Source organism: Amblyomma maculatum, chromosome 6 (assembly GCF_055883805.1).
Source record: "Amblyomma maculatum isolate TAMU_Amacu chromosome 6, ASM5588380v1, whole genome shotgun sequence".
Classification (NCBI taxonomy): domain Eukaryota; kingdom Metazoa; phylum Arthropoda; class Arachnida; order Ixodida; family Ixodidae; genus Amblyomma; species Amblyomma maculatum.
This window is the reverse complement of record NC_139349.1, coordinates 91,784,856-91,800,543: the sequence shown is the minus strand read 5'-3', so window position 1 is coordinate 91,800,543 and position 15,688 is coordinate 91,784,856. Positions and strand designations below refer to the sequence as shown.

General features: G+C 46.2%; 1 protein-coding gene across 1 annotated transcript in view; it reads left to right on the top strand.

The window, feature by feature from the left end:
• LOC146186240 (kin of IRRE-like protein 2) overlaps positions 1–15,688 on the top strand; it is an 87,716-nt gene that overhangs the window by 31,151 nt on the left and 40,877 nt on the right. Inside the window, exon 2 of the mRNA XM_084605644.1 lies at positions 11,762–11,892. Within this exon, the coding sequence (XP_084461770.1) occupies positions 11,762–11,892 (131 nt within the window). The remainder of the gene's footprint in view (positions 1–11,761; positions 11,893–15,688) is intronic.

The window sequence follows — 15,688 nt, the reverse complement described above, 5'->3', positions numbered from 1 at the left end:
ACTTGTACACATGCGAGGCTCCCAGTCTAGAGCCAGGCCTGGTGAGCAGCGATTGTTGGTCGCTCAGGAGGCTGGAGCTGAGTCTGGCCTCTCGTGCAGCTGGGCCATGCTAGGTTATAGGTGAAAGGGGAGGGGACGGCAGAGCAAGTCCACGTTACGTGATAGAGGGAGAATTCGCTGCAATTTGGACATGCTGCGAGAAAATTGAGTGCAGTTGCACGATGTTGGGGTAGACGCCCGCTTGGAGCTGGCGCCATGCCATAGCCTCAGCACGACTTATAGAAGAGGGTGCGTTTGGAGAGAGGATCGTATTGGTAGGCAAGATAATGGAATAGGAGATGGTGAGAGGTGGCAGAGGTTAGGATATCTGTCTGCAGCGTGGAATAGGAGGTGGTGAGAGGTGGCTGATGTTACGATGTCTGTCTGCAGCGAATGAGACGTCAGCTCCAGGCTGCCCGGTTGACGCACTCCCGGACAAGCTGATGTCATTGCTGGTTGCCGGTCACCAAACTGTATCGATGTTCTCACAGAATTTTACTTGGATGTTGGGGTTTTGGTGACGGTGACGCATGTGGAGGGTGCGTGTGGTGGTGCGATCCCTTTTGAAGCGGATCCGAGTCTGGCGGCGTTGATATGCCTTCGATCAGCTTGCTTGTTGTGTTGCGGCGAAGCATACGTCACCAGGCGTTCAACAGTGCAGTCGCTGTGCTTGTCTTTTTCACTCCCGACATACCCTGCTTGAAAGACAGCTTGTTGCTGATCCATCATTTCTTAGTGGTATGCGGTTGTGTGGGCGATAAAATATTCAGTGAAAAAAGCTGATAATTCAGCTGCCGTTTTAAATTCGTTCTCTTGCAAAACTTACGAGCCATGGAATGTGGCTTGAGATGCTTAAATTGGTCCGCTAGAAAACACTTCGAGGTGACAGCAACGTCCTGAAAATTGCTCAACAACATCCGTGATAGATATTGTGGAAAACTGAGGAAGGTTGATGTATTAATGTTTGACTTTAACAATATGTATTGCCATCTCTCGTGCTTATTTGATCCATCAAGCTTATTGGAAACGATAACAAAGCTTTCTGTCAGCAGCGAAATCGGCTCACGTTCTTTATACCAATGCCCCAGTCAGACCACCATACTTAACGACACCTGTGTGTGTGTGTGTGTGTGTGTGTGTGTGTGTGTGTGTGTGTGTGTGTGTGTGTGTGTGTGTGTGTGTGTGTGTGTGTGTGTGTGTGTGTGTGTGTGTGTGTGTGTGTGTGTGTGTGTGTGTGTGTGTGTGTGTGTGTGTGTGTGTGTGTGTGTGTGTGTGTGTGTGTGTGTGTGTGTGTGTGTGTGTGTGTGTGTGTGTGTGTGTGTGTGTGTGTGTGTGTGTGTGTGTGTGTGTGTGTGTGTGTGTGTGTGTGTGTGTGTGTGTGTGTGTGTGTGTGTGTGTGTGTGTGTGTGTGTGTGTGTGTGTGTGTGTGTGTGTGTGTGTGTGTGTGTGTGTGTGTGTGTGTGTGTGTGTGTGTGTGTGTGTGTGTGTGTGTGTGTGTGTGTGTGTGTGTGTGTGTGTGTGTGTGTGTGTGTGTGTGTGTGTGTGTGTGTGTGTGTGTGTGTGTGTGTGTGTGTGTGTGTGTGTGTGTGTGTGTGTGTGTGTGTGTGTGTGTGTGTGTGTGTGTGTGTGTGTGTGTGTGTGTGTGTGTGTGTGTGTGTGTGTGTGTGTGTGTGTGTGTGTGTGTGTGTGTGTGTGTGTGTGTGTGTGTGTGTGTGTGTGTGAGAGAGAGAGAGAGAGAGAGAAAGGGGGAGGGAGGGAGGGAAGTGGCATCCTCTCAGCGAGAGCATCTTGTGTTTGCTATATCTGTGTGGCAGTGAGTCCATCGAGCAGATTCAATAATTATATCCACACATCAGTCGATATATGCATATGCAGTGGAATGCCATTGCTGAAAAACAAAGGCTTAGATGCGGTTTTGCGTGCCTACAAACAATGACTTGGTGTCTGACAGGAGAGCACGCGTTGAAAGCGCACGAGCGGCCTCCACCGAACGCACGCCAGGACTGATATGATGGAATTACGCAAAATTCACATGTTGGCATGACATGAGATTTGCGACATAAGGCTAGCCAAAAGGCGTTGTCTTGAAGACAACGCCTAGGGCTATGGAACAAAAAGTGGTAGGTTAACGTTAAGAGACAGGAAGCGCGCAGAGTGGGTCCGAGAAATAACACAAGTTACTGACATTCTAATGGAAATCAAGAAGAAGAAATGGGCATGGCCAGGACATGTAGTGCAAAGAGAGGACAACCGATGGTCGCTTAGGGTAACAGATTAGATTCTGAGGGAAGGATAGCATAGCAGGGGACGGTAAAAAGTTAGGTGGGCGAATGAGGTTAAGAAGTAGAGCCCGGGTGTTTTCATCTGAACCACATTGTATGGCTTGTAATGCAGTCCTAGTGCTCCGAATCTCCAGAAGGTAACAAGATTTTTTGTTTTTCATTCTCAAAAGAAAACGACTTCGATGACCATGAATGCCAAGAGGCCGCCAGTGCACCGCTTTGTAGCAGACTCCCTGAGCTTTAAGCTTTTAACAAAGACTGCACAAATACTTTTATGGCGTTTGAACTAATTGCACCTCAATAATTAATTGTTATTTGGTCATCATCATTTTTCCCCTGCCTTGTTTGCGTATTTAGTGATACAATTATTTTTCCGACCCAATTCCTGTCACACACCTTTCATTCCAATATCAACTTCTATATTGCTGTTGTGTAACTGAATACAACGTAATATTGCGCTTAGCCATACATCTTTATCTCGCTTGTACTTTTTAAACGCCTTGTTACTGTCTTTGACTGGAACGACATAATGAAAAAAAATATAGATGCATAAGTGTCTGGACTGCTGGTTGCTGCTCGTTAGTAAAAAAAAGTAGCTGTGTTCAGCACTACTCAAATAGTCCTGGTGTTTTATTGCGTATAATGAGGGAGACCCGTCGACAAACTATATAGCTCAAAAGCTCCCCTGCCATGAAAATAAACCAGTAACGTAAAACTTCAGAACACCACCTTCATCCCTTCCCTTACGGCGCGGTTCAGGTGTGCACAGAGCAAGTGTGACTGATACTGCGCCTTTCCCTTCCTCTGAACTAATTATTATTATCCGGGAAGCGCAGTGAAAAGCATCTGGCATCTTTTTTTGAGGAAGGCAATAAAATTACACCATATAACTTCTCTTTTCTGCAAGCGTAGATTTTGAGGTACGTATAGTTACTGGTATAATAAACACGCCCAGGGAATTCGGCTCTATGTAAGGATTTGCCAAGACTTTGAAACAGTAACATTCGTATTGATTTTGCCGAACCCTAGTAAGGGATCGTTAAAGTTTCCGATGTCTCCATTTTCATCGAAGAAACCAATGCTTGCTGCCGTTTCTTTTCTTCATCTTTTTTGTGCATTACTGAGGAAAGGCATAAAACCGTTATCCTGCGCACTATTTGCGCCTACTGTTGTCCCGGGTCGGCGCCGGAAATGATGCTAATTTGAGCAGCTCAGCCATGAAGCATGCGCACTTTTATGCTCTCTCCGCTCCTTTTTCTGCAACATGAAAGCAAAAAAAAAAATAATAATATGATGGACGTCACGCGCTTGCCTTTCTTTCCTCCTGTCTCGTCCTCCCTACAGAGGTCGTCCTGCTATTCCTTTCATTACAGGCCCGCTCTTTTCTGTTGTCGTTGTTTCATCCGTTCACTTATTTCACCGCCGTTTTTACTCACCTATTTTCTTTTCTATATTCTTATGCCTTGGCTGTCGTTCCTCCGCATCTCTGAGGCCTCCAGAGTGCGGCCAACTGCAGCCATCATCAGAATGAGATGACAGGAAAAAGATAGGCACGCGTCTACAAAAACAGGAGGATGGAGAGAGACAGGGATGCGATAGGAGAGATAGAGAGCGCGTGCTGAACACTTCTCTACAAAAAGAAAGACGAAAGTAAACAGTAAAAAGAGAGAATAATATATAGCGAGCTTGTACGCACCGTGGGTGTTTTCTTTTTTATTTCCTCGCACAAAGAGAGAAAGAGGAATGCTATAAAACGCCGCTTTCAGCTCGAGAGTAAATTGCTGCTGTGCTGCGGCCCATCGCATGCCGCCAGCGTACGAAATAAGTAAAAAAATGGGTATATTCTGCTTGCGCTTTAGAAGAAAAAGTGCTCCAATGCGGCCTTCGCGTCGTTTTAAGCTGCCTGTTGAAGAGACATAAACAACTGCAAGCACGGGATTTGTAAGCAGTCGCGAAGACGGGGCGTAAGGAAACATTGCTAGCCAAGAAACGTGAAACGTTTTGCGATTTCAACTTTATACGCATGCTTGCGTCGCCATGTCTTCATCATATTGGTACACAAAATACCGTGTTTTGTTTCTCATAACCCTTCGCTCTTCTCTTCCTTCTTCGAAGGGTGTGTGAAAGAAGAAACGAGATTCTCGGAACGACGCGCCGCGGGCTAGCTGTAATGTGTTTCGTCTCGAAACCAGAACGGGCGATGCTCTGTATCTGGTCCTCGCCTATGGTGCGTTCTTTAATGCGGCTATGCGGCTACGAGTACAATTAGAGAACATGTTCTTAAAATTATGGCGCAGTTTCTTCGGGCAGCACCTTTGGCAGTGAGAAGAACGAAGCGCGCAGTGCGAAGGCCTCCACTAAGATTAAGTTGGTTATATGTTGGCTATACCGCAAGACAGTCATGAGGCGAGGGAACGAGCACAATAGGCTGAAGGACATCCTTAAGTACACCGCACGTTCGCCTCTTCATGCGATTTCACGGCACTAGCGCTACTTGTAAGTGCCCAAGGGCTCTTAGTCGACCGTCGGCGCGCGAAACCAGATCGAAGAGGGCGCGGCGCGCAGTTCGATGTATACGAAAAGTTCTGCTTAACGAGAGTTCGACCAACTTTATCAACGGCGCAGAGCTTTTGCAAACAATTTCCGAAGGAAGCACCGCGCTGTTTGTATAAACGATAATTTGATATGTGACGAGGCAAAACATTAGAATTTATATATAGCGTAGTGAATAACAGCGAACTTATCTTCGAGCATGCAGCATGCTTACTCGCAACATACCCACCATAGCTATAGAGCTGACATTTTTAAAGAAAGCGCGTGTGCACTGTGCACGGAGGAGATGTTAGCACTGTCTGAAGCGAAGGAAGGGGACGGAAGTTTACAGCAAATAAACTCTGCTCCCATTTCCTTTTTCTGCAGTTAGAAACTTAGGAAAGAAAAAACATGACATGCGCTTTGTTTACGCTTTAAAGAAGAATAGCATCTTGAATTCATTTCAAACCACAATAGTGGAGGCCGGCATTCTTCCTGTCTCTTCTCGCATCCAGGCATTCTAGAGATAGATTGGTCTTGACAAAAAAAAAAAAAAAAAAGCGCGCAGGCTTAAATTGAGTGATGCGTGTTACCCGCGAAAATGAGCTCGGCGATTCTTGGGCGAAGAGGCCTTATTGTGCAACTCTAGCCGAGCGTGCAGAATGTTTGTGTTGCTGCTTTATTTCCCAAGCTCTCTTTCACCATTAATTTGACTCGAAGAAGAAATCTTAATGACGTTGTTCCTTCTTGTTTCTCAGCAACCCATATAGTACGTCTGCTGCCGGATTTTTATCAGAAAAAGGAAAGATCGCAGAGATCGATTATGAAACGCAACTCTGTTGTTTTGCGTCGACCATAACCGCGAGCGCTTTTCTGTCCGACTGTGCAGGTAAATGTATATGCTCCGCCAGGGTCTTGTTTTTTCTCCCGAAGCATCCATGACTGTTTTGAACTTTCCTGCCTGAACATGAGATGGAAGCGGGTGATCGGACTCTATACACTATAATACTCTTTAAGAACGCAACGCGGGCGATTGTGTGGCGCAACGGAAGAAGAATCGAGCGGATCGAACCTTATTTCGCAAACCCCCTTCGACAACAACGAAACCGGAGCCGTGTGCCTCTCATGCGACGCCGTAAATCACTGCGCACACTTCGAAAGCTCCGTATATCTCGGCGCATCGCCTTGCAAGGCCACGTCCCAGTGGCGTTACAGCCATCGCCTCGGTGACGCATTCTTTCAGCAGACGTGCTGGCTATTCTTCTTCGCACGGGTCATATAGTACCGATGATGAGCCCAGAGAAAACGGAAATGGGAGTTCTTAAACCCGCACAGCAAGTGCGAAGAAACGAGCTCAATAGAAACAATGACAGGAAGGCAGATAATCGTGGCTCGGTGGGAGAAGAAAGAAACGACAGCCGTGCGAGACTCTAGAAGGCAGCGTCGCGAGCCGCGAGCCGCGAGCTCCAGAACCCTTGCTTCCGTGGATCGGATGTCCCGTCTGCCTCGCCAGGAATGCTTCTGGATCGTCGGGGAAGGAGGACAATATCCAAGAGTGTGAGAGGCTACTACGGGAAGCGCGTGCGCGCGCGAGTGCTCGCCCACCGCCACCGTCGTGGCAGAACACATCTCCGTCAAGATCCCGTGAAGATAAGGCCTTATCTCGACGGCACGCTGACGCTTGGCTGAGCCCGAAATGCTCGCTCGGATAGATGGATGCCCTCTGCGTGCGGGAACACCGCCGGTGAGCACCGCGCTCTCCGCTTCCTCCCGCGGGCCGCCGCTGGCGTCGAGATAAATTTGGAAGGGCGGCCCCCTCGGTATATCTGCGTGCTCTTCCTCTCAGATCAAGATGAAGAGGAGACAGAAAAAGGGAACGTGGTACCTCCGCTATTGCTTGCTGCTGCTGCTGCTCCTCCAAGCTGCCAAACTGCCTGGAATAATTCCTTCCTTTCACTCTTCGTGCTCCGCTGCGGCTGTGGCAGTCACTGTTCCTCGGTTGTTGTTACCACCGGTGTGGTGTTTGCTTTACGGCGGGTCCCTGGAGTACTGCGTCATGCTGTCCTCGCCTTCCTTGCCTGCGCTTCTCTCTTTGCTCGCGTTTGTTGCTGCTGGCACTCTTCGCCACTTCTCAGGAGAGGCCGGCCGACGTCCTTTCCCTCCTCCGGCTGCTGCTTTCCTTCATCCCTGTGTCCGCGAACGCGTGTCTCCTTTCTGAGAATCCCAGGCGTGCAACCGGGGTTGCACTGAAAAGACGCGAGACAACGTGTGCCGTTGAGCCTGGTTTGCCGACTGAAACGTTTTGCTTGCTTGCTCGTAGTGGGCTCCTCCTTTTAGCCTCCCCGCTTTTTGAAACGCCATCTCTCTTTTTATGTATTTTGTAAACGCGAGAGGAAGGAACGCCCATGTTGACACGCCTATTCGTGGCTTTGCACGGTCGGCAGGCTTGTTTTTTTTAACGCCGCGGGGGGTGCTTAAGTAAACTTTTTATCAGAGATAAGGAGTACCGCACACACGAGAAGTTGACACGAGAACGCTTGTTTCAATGCTCTTGATGGGTCCATGTGAGCGCAGTTTTCTTCCAAGACATTGAACCTTGAGAGTGCTCAGCGTATAACGATAATGCATTGGAAGAGCAAAGCTTATGGCTCGGGCATCAAATCTGTCCAGAGATGGCAATCGCCGAAGCCATCGCGCTTCGCAAACATTCTGAATACAAAAAAAAAAAACAAAAAAAAAAACGGACAACCAACCTTAAGCCTCTCTGATAGCGCTATGCCCTGCTTTTTCCGAGTACTTATAGCACCGAAAAAGCCGCAACACCCAAAGGTTGACATCAAACGGATTCCGGGTTCCAGGATAGAGAAGGTGATCAACAAGTGCATACCCTTCCCGAGAGACAACCCCAGTTGTCTTTGCCTGGAAGGAGGATGATGTTCTAACAATCAAACGCTACGATCTCAGAGGAATGAGATGCGTACTACAGAAAAACTATGGGAAGCAGACAGCAGCTCCCCGCCCCCTTGCACACACATTCTGCTGCAGCGATACACGCCCGCCATAGACATATGTAAACAAGCACACTGCCTAATTGCGCTATTTTAACCACTTCCTCAACCACCCATTTCCTCAATATGCCAGGCATTCGGTGCTTACCCGGGTGTTATACAATGAAATGGAGCCCCAAATCTGTATACCACCTCAGACTCCCACCTATACTTTTTTTTTCTGCCTGCGACGTTCAATCCGCACAACGCACGCAGAGTTGAGAGGCCACGTCATTTCGCTTCATCGGGCAGTGGCTAGATTGAGGACATTTTTCCTCGGTTGTCCTAATCATGAAACCAGCTAGACAGCTAGTACGTACACTACTTGCATCCATGTTCACAGTAATTAAATAATAGCGAGAGAACCAAAGCAAGGAAAGGTAGGAAGAAATGTCCCGGTAGAAAAGGACGTAGGGAAGAACTAATAGGGAAATCAGGCGTAAGTAGGCACTGCAGCGGACGTGCATTGGAGGAGGGGGGTCCTCTCTGTGGCGCTCCAGCAATGTCGTACGCTCCCTAGTCGGCCAGGCCGCCCCGAGCGGCAGAGCGCGCGCCAAGATGGTTGGTTGCCCGCGCGATCGCACTGCTCGCGCTGCGCCTCCTCTACTCGCGTCAAGCGTACCCGGACGACACGCACACAAGGGCCGCGGCCTCGTGATGACGACGCCTTCCGCACTCCCGGCAGCCGCAAGTCAAGCGGAAGCAATCGATGCTAGAAGCCCCCAGGGGGGCAGCCGCGGTTAATTGCCAGTTCCGTGCTGGTAAGCAGAGTAATTTACTCCCGGGCTCCTTACACCGTAAGCTTCGCCTGCCTCCCCAAGTCTCCCCATCGTCCCTACGCCTTCTTCTCATGGCATTCCCTAGCTGTGCGGTGCGGAGAGACACGTTTGTTTATAGTAGGGGGTGGCTGGTGCGGGGGAGGAAGAAGCGGCGACGCCTCGAGGACCTTTACTTCCCGTTTTGCGCGGACTTCCCTGAAGGCACGAGGCTGCGAGGCGCCCCACAACCAACGAAGCCTTCTCTTCCCTGTCTTTCTTCTCCCTTTCTTCCCAACCACCCCATCTTCCCTGATGTTGTTTGTCTGGCCTGTTTGTTTTGGGGTTCGCGCGTGGGGTGGAGCAGCGCAGGGGGGAGCTTAAGTGCTTCATAACGGTTGCCGGCGGTGAATTAAGTTCAGCTGCGGCTGCATCCGGAGCTTCGAGTGGTTGGCGGCTTAATGTTGCTGCTAGAGGACGAGATGGTTAAGGGAGAGGGGGAATAGGATGGAGAGAGTAGAGGGAAGGGGGGGGGGGGGGGGCTGAGCACGAGCCTCTATTAGTTAGCAGCGGCATCGTTAAGCCTCCTGGCGAATGAAACTCGTTAAACTCGCGAGTCGCTGATGATCGTGCCGCGCAGCTGCCGCCGCCGAAAAAGATCGTTCAGCCGTAGCCGCTTCGACGAAGTTAGGCGTTGACCCTCACCCTGAGGAGGAAAAAACGTATCAGAGTAAGAACATGCTCATTATCAGCGTCAGTGCGCCCACTTGAACATCCTTTATTCGGCACTCCTTGAGATATCTATACGCGGGTTATGTAAGGCTCGCTCAAAATCGGCGGATTCGATCGCTTTCCATTAACCGCGGGCGGCATGTTTTGACTGGTGCTCATTATTAAAAATGTGTTGCCATCTTGTGGAGCGGCGCTGAGGTCGTTAACTTCAAACTGCCTAAAGTATCTGAAAGCGTGTAAGGAATATATAGGTAGAGATCTTAGACCGACCTGCAGGTTGTGTAGGAAGCATTGAAACTGCTAGCCCTTCGCTTAACATCTTTTCGCGACAGTATTATTTCGAGCGTGATATGCCTTGGGAAAGTTAGGAAACGTACAAAGGCCGTTTGTGCGTTCTTTATAACGTTCGAGAATCGAGAGTGCCTTAAAGTAGTTTGTGAAGTTAGAAGTATTGGCTCTGACTGAGGGGAAGCGCTCTGTTACAAAAGCGTCAGATTGGGAATGCACTTATTTAATAACGTGCGTATTGATGTTTCATTCCAGAGGAGCGTAAAATAAATTAAAATTATAACAATAAATAAAATAAATGATAACATGTTTTCAGAAACTTAAAGTGACATGTCAGTGGTCTATAAGACGAAATCAGGACAGCCTGTTAAAACTGCTCTCCTGATCGATGATCACATTTTCCAATGATTGGCCAACATATATCTGTTTAAGCCTTCCAGCACGCAAAGAGATCATATGCTTCTTCTTGGGTCGTGTCGCGGTTAGACTACCCTCCTGCAATTCTCCCTGCCGTGCCTGAGAATGCAATTGTTGAGTAACTAGTTTTCGTCCGTCAACCTGTGAACACCTTAACTCTTGAAGAAACACTCAGTGCCAGCGAATTCAAACGTTTATTCGCAATTGGGTCTATTCTTCCCAGCCGCCAATCACGTAGCTTTTGTTGTGAAAATTTAGCTTTGAAAAATTTCCTGTCATTCGGTTCCAATGATGACATCGTGGTCAAACGTCCGAGGAGGACTCTGATCTGATGTTCGAGAAACAATTAATGACCCGAGGTTCGAGAAGAACTCCGTGACCTAACCTCCGCAAAAGACTCCGTGATCCAATGCCCAGGAAGGAGATGCGGATCTGACGTTCTAGAAGGACTCCATCATGACTGCTTTAGAGTGAATACTGGGTTAGCCTTTCCTGGGAGATACCGCCGCTTGCTAAATTAGCCTGATAAATGTGCTAAACCAAGTTATTAAATCAAGTATACGAAAACTCAATTTCTATTTTGAGTGAAATGGATTTTTCAATGCAGGTATCGATCAGCACAGGACAACTTCAGTTTGTCCTCAGAGCCTCCTTATTATGCGACCAAAATAAAGTAATTCGGCATCAGCAGCGGCGTTAAACAACAAAAAAAAAAAAACGAAATTACGAGAAAGCTTAAGGCCTCCCGGGATTCATTGGAAAAATAAGGCCTCGCGGGATGCATTGGAAAAACTAAAAACATGATTTTCGGGAAAACTCGTGTACGAAATGAGCATAGTTCGACGATATTCTTAATCGCTTTATTCCTTGTTTCTTTTCACGTAAGACTGTATTGTTCGCTAGATTTGTTCCAGCTTTCTGAATACATTTCTAGCCCTCCACTACGGCGTCTCTCATAGCATCAAACCAACCAAACATTTTGCATATTTTTATAGCTAAACTGTCTGCAACTATATTCACTCAACCATCTGCATTCTGTGTTCTCAGGCTGGTGAGGGCTGTTCTGCTCCTTTTATTATTATTATTTTTTGTTTAGTTCTATTGCTAAAATTCTGAAGGAATATACGACTCCATTAAAGCAACTTAATACTATTCAAGACTAATATTTTATTATGCTCAAGTAAATACAACTGTGAATCGCCGCTAGCCATGTTAGACAGTTGGCAAAGGAATTAAATTACTTACCTGCCAGGAGTAACAGGTCACAATGCGGAGAGAGGGAAATCTTCCTCTTTACTTCTAGCGGACACGAGGAAAAGGGGAGAGGGTGACAGAAAGAGAGAGTGAGAGAGAGATGCGACGAATGCCTATATCATAAAGTTACGGCAAGGCTGGAAAAGATGCGCGACCGAGGTAGCTGCAACAGGAAGAACCCAGGGAGCGCCAACTGTGGTAGATGGTGGTTATGAGCAGTGCATGAACGTGCAGTATGAGGCTGGTTTCATGCCAGAACTCTTGGCTTTGTGGCTAAAGCAAGGCTTTAATAGGCATCGCTGATTCACGAGCTTTGCCGACGAGCCTAGCTTTACTCAATTTTTGAGTTGCTTCAACAAGACATTGTGCAGCAGATCTTAACAAAAGCGTCTCTTTTTCTTTACCTTCTTGTCAGGATCGACATTGGGAGCAAGGAGCTCGGAAGCGCTTCTGGTCGTTGTGATATGCGCCGCCTTCTCGGTGGCTACGTCAGCGTCGCCAGGCTCAGGAGGCTCGGCAGCCAACAACGTCGAGCCGCCGGAAAAGGTATGAGCCCTCGCGTCCCTCTTCGTCCTTATACTTTAGAAAAAACTTGTCATTCAGCGTGGCGTTTCGCCTACATGCACCCGGTACCGCAAGCTCACGGACTATGAAAGTAACATTAAATATGAACGCCTTAGCGACAACGACGTCAAGGTTCAGGCTGAGTGAGACTATAGGAGTCGATTTCGTGCTGTTGTAGGAAACACTAAAAGGAAAAGAAGGAGAAGCTGCGGCAATGATATTCTGCTGCGCCTCCTGGAAACGAACAAGTTAAAATCACTGCCTCTCCCTTAATCGAGGGAAGAGGTATGTTGAGTGCGCTGCATTGGACAGTGCGCTCGGCATCTTTGGCTGCTTTATCTTCTTGTCGCGCACGCCGTCGAGAGGTGACATGGTAAGAACTCGTTACCGGTCATGGCGATGGATGACGCCGCGAGATCTGTGGTTATGCACATACATACATACATACATACATACATACATACATACATACATACATACATACATACATACATACATACATACATACATACATACATACATACATACATACGTACGTACGTACGTACGTACATACGTACATACATACATACATACATACATACATACATACATACATACATGCATACATACATACGTACATACATACATACATACATACATACATACATACATACATACATACATACATACATACATACATACATACATACATACATACATACATACATACATACATACATACGTACGTACGTACGTACATACATACATACATACATACATACGTACGTACGTACGTTACATACATACATACATACATACATACATACATACATACATACATACATACATACATACATACATACATACATACATACATACATACATACATACATACATACATACATACATACATACATACATACATACATACATACATACATGCATACATGCACACATACATACATACGTACGTACGTACGTACATACATACATACATACATACATACATACATACATACATATATACATACATACGTACGTACGTACGTACGTACATACATACATACATACATACATACATACATACATACATACATACATACATACATACATACATACATGCATACATACATACATACATACATGCATACATACATGCATACATACATACATACATGCATACATACATGCATACATACATACATACATACATACATACATACATACATACATACATACATACATACATACATACATACATACATACATACATACATACATACATACATACATACATACATACATACATACATACATACATACATACATAGTGTCTGCGCACGTTGTGTAATAGCAACAATTCATGCAGCATTGTCGCCTCGCTTTTCAAGATCCGTCATAAATTTCCATTCGCTACTCCGGCTGCAAAGCAGAGCCAGTCTGACTTTGTCCTTCACGGGACTAGAAATGGCACATGCGCTGCTCTGTTCAGTGGTAGCCCAGCTTCAAGGTAATTATAGGCATGACCTAAGAAAACACAAAGCCTCCGGCCTTTAGCTTTGCTTCCGTGTTCTCCTCCGGTTCGTCATTGTGTTCGTCCTTCATAGCGCAGAAAATGTGTGTTAACAGCGCTTCATGCTTAATACAAATATATGTGCGGCTGTCGTGGCATGTGAATGCGTGTCGCCGGATGTGCTCATATTTGCTCATATTTTTTATCGTCTCTTTAATTGTCAGTTTCAGAGTCTCTCTCAGTGAAATACGAAAATCTGAAGCTCCATATAGCCAACAGAATGCGATGACGTGCTCAGAGATAGTCTACAAGCACAAAACAAAGGATGTAAGGGAGCATAGTGGGCTGAACGTCGAGCCTCTTTTCTGTAAATGCGCCCTCTATTCTCTAAATAATGCAACGCTGGCCTAAAGACGGTCAAGAGGAAAGTAGGCATACCCAAAAATCACTTGTAGGCGCTCATAAATCAGCAGGGCACTTTCATTATCAATATGTATACAAGCCAATTAACGTAGTCGATACATTATTCACAGGTCTGTAAAATATTCATTGTAGCCAGGGCGATAATGCGAGTGGAAGATTCCAGATCAGTTACGAAAGAGGAAGTGAAGAATGCCCCGGAAGCAATGCCAATGGTGAAGCATTTAAGCTGTTGAGGACCAGGGAACAACAGATCTCTAGAAAGACGGTGGGGAAGTCGTGCAAGAAAAACTGCCCACATTGTATATCTATTGCCTCATTCCCTCGAGCGTACCGGAATCTGCGAAGAACACTAACATTATATGAATCTCAATAAATGATGCAGTTACAATTAAGGACTAACGAGAAACCCGACAAGTTTTCGTAAAGGTTACGCAACGATAGGTCATGTTCACACTTTCAGCCAGGTGACAGAGAAATTCGCAGAATGTGTTCAACTTCATTATGAATCTTCAGTGGTTATGACAAGACATTTTACACAGTAGAAAGATAAGCAGTCATAGGAATTACGAAACCATTGTGTAGAATAGCCGTATGTAAAAATACTGGAAAAGTATTTTGGGGCCACCATATAGACCTAAATTAAAGTAATAGTAAAATACCTATAAGGAAGGCTGTTAGGAAGAGAGACGCGATCTCTCCGGTGCTTTTCGAAACTTGTTTTCGAGGACCTAGCTGGGGAGCAGTTGACGATAAGAGATGGTCAAGGATACCTACAGTAGTCTACGATTCGCTAACAACGTTACCTTGCTAAACAATTCAGAAAACAAATCTTAATGCGGGATAAATGATCTATACAAGACAATTAAAACGGTGGATCTAAAATTTAATATGTAGAAAACTAGCGTTCAACAGCCTCAGAAGGGAATAAAAGTTTACAATAGATAGCGAGGCGATGGAAGTAAAGTAATAAGGGAATATATCTACTCAGGGCAGGTTATCGCAAATCCGGAGAACGCGTTTGAAATATCTAGAATGATTAGAATGGGGTGGCGTGCGTACTTTCCAGGTACTGCCAGACAGTGAACGTGAGTATACTTGTGTCCCCTGAGAAACAGTATATAACGGCAGCTGTATTTTATCAATATTCCTTTCCTCGACAGGGACGTTGAAGAGCTAAAAGGGTCGAACTTGAATTGAGGAAAGCGCTCGAAGCTATGGAAACACACACGAAGAGAGCAGCGTAGATCAGAGAAAAAACGCGTGTTGATGCCACTCTATATGACTGAAATAACGAATAAATAGGCGTGGGCACCGGGGTCGTGTGATGCGAAGGCAAGGTAACCGATAATCGTTAAAGGTGATGTATACGGGCATATAAGAGAAGCTCATCGCGTAACAGGGATGGCAGAAAGTCAGGCGTGTGGATGACGTTTGACAGTCAGCGGGTTTTGAGGATCTGGCCTCAGCAGGCATTGGTCTTCCCTCTACAGTGGACGCAGTTAGAGTAGAGGGCGTGTAGGTGATGGTGACGACTGTTTTCTGCAGACGCATTCAAGGCACATCGATGTGTTGTGAAGGCGTACATTTCGTGAAAAAAAAATAAATAAAAAAAGAAGGGTGCATCTCAGATATGTCGATAGTTTTGAAGTGCAACTGCGGTTCGCTGATTTTCAAACCTTTTCCCAGGGAAATATTTTAAAGAAATGCCATATTTTTCAATAACCGTTGTTGGTAGGGGCCTTGCTAAAACAATTTTGGTAAAATGGCTGTCGCTCGATATACTTAGGCTATGTCACGTAATGATAATTGTATGCATGTGTATGCGTTATTTGCACCTGCCTGTCCAAGCTAAGCCTATCT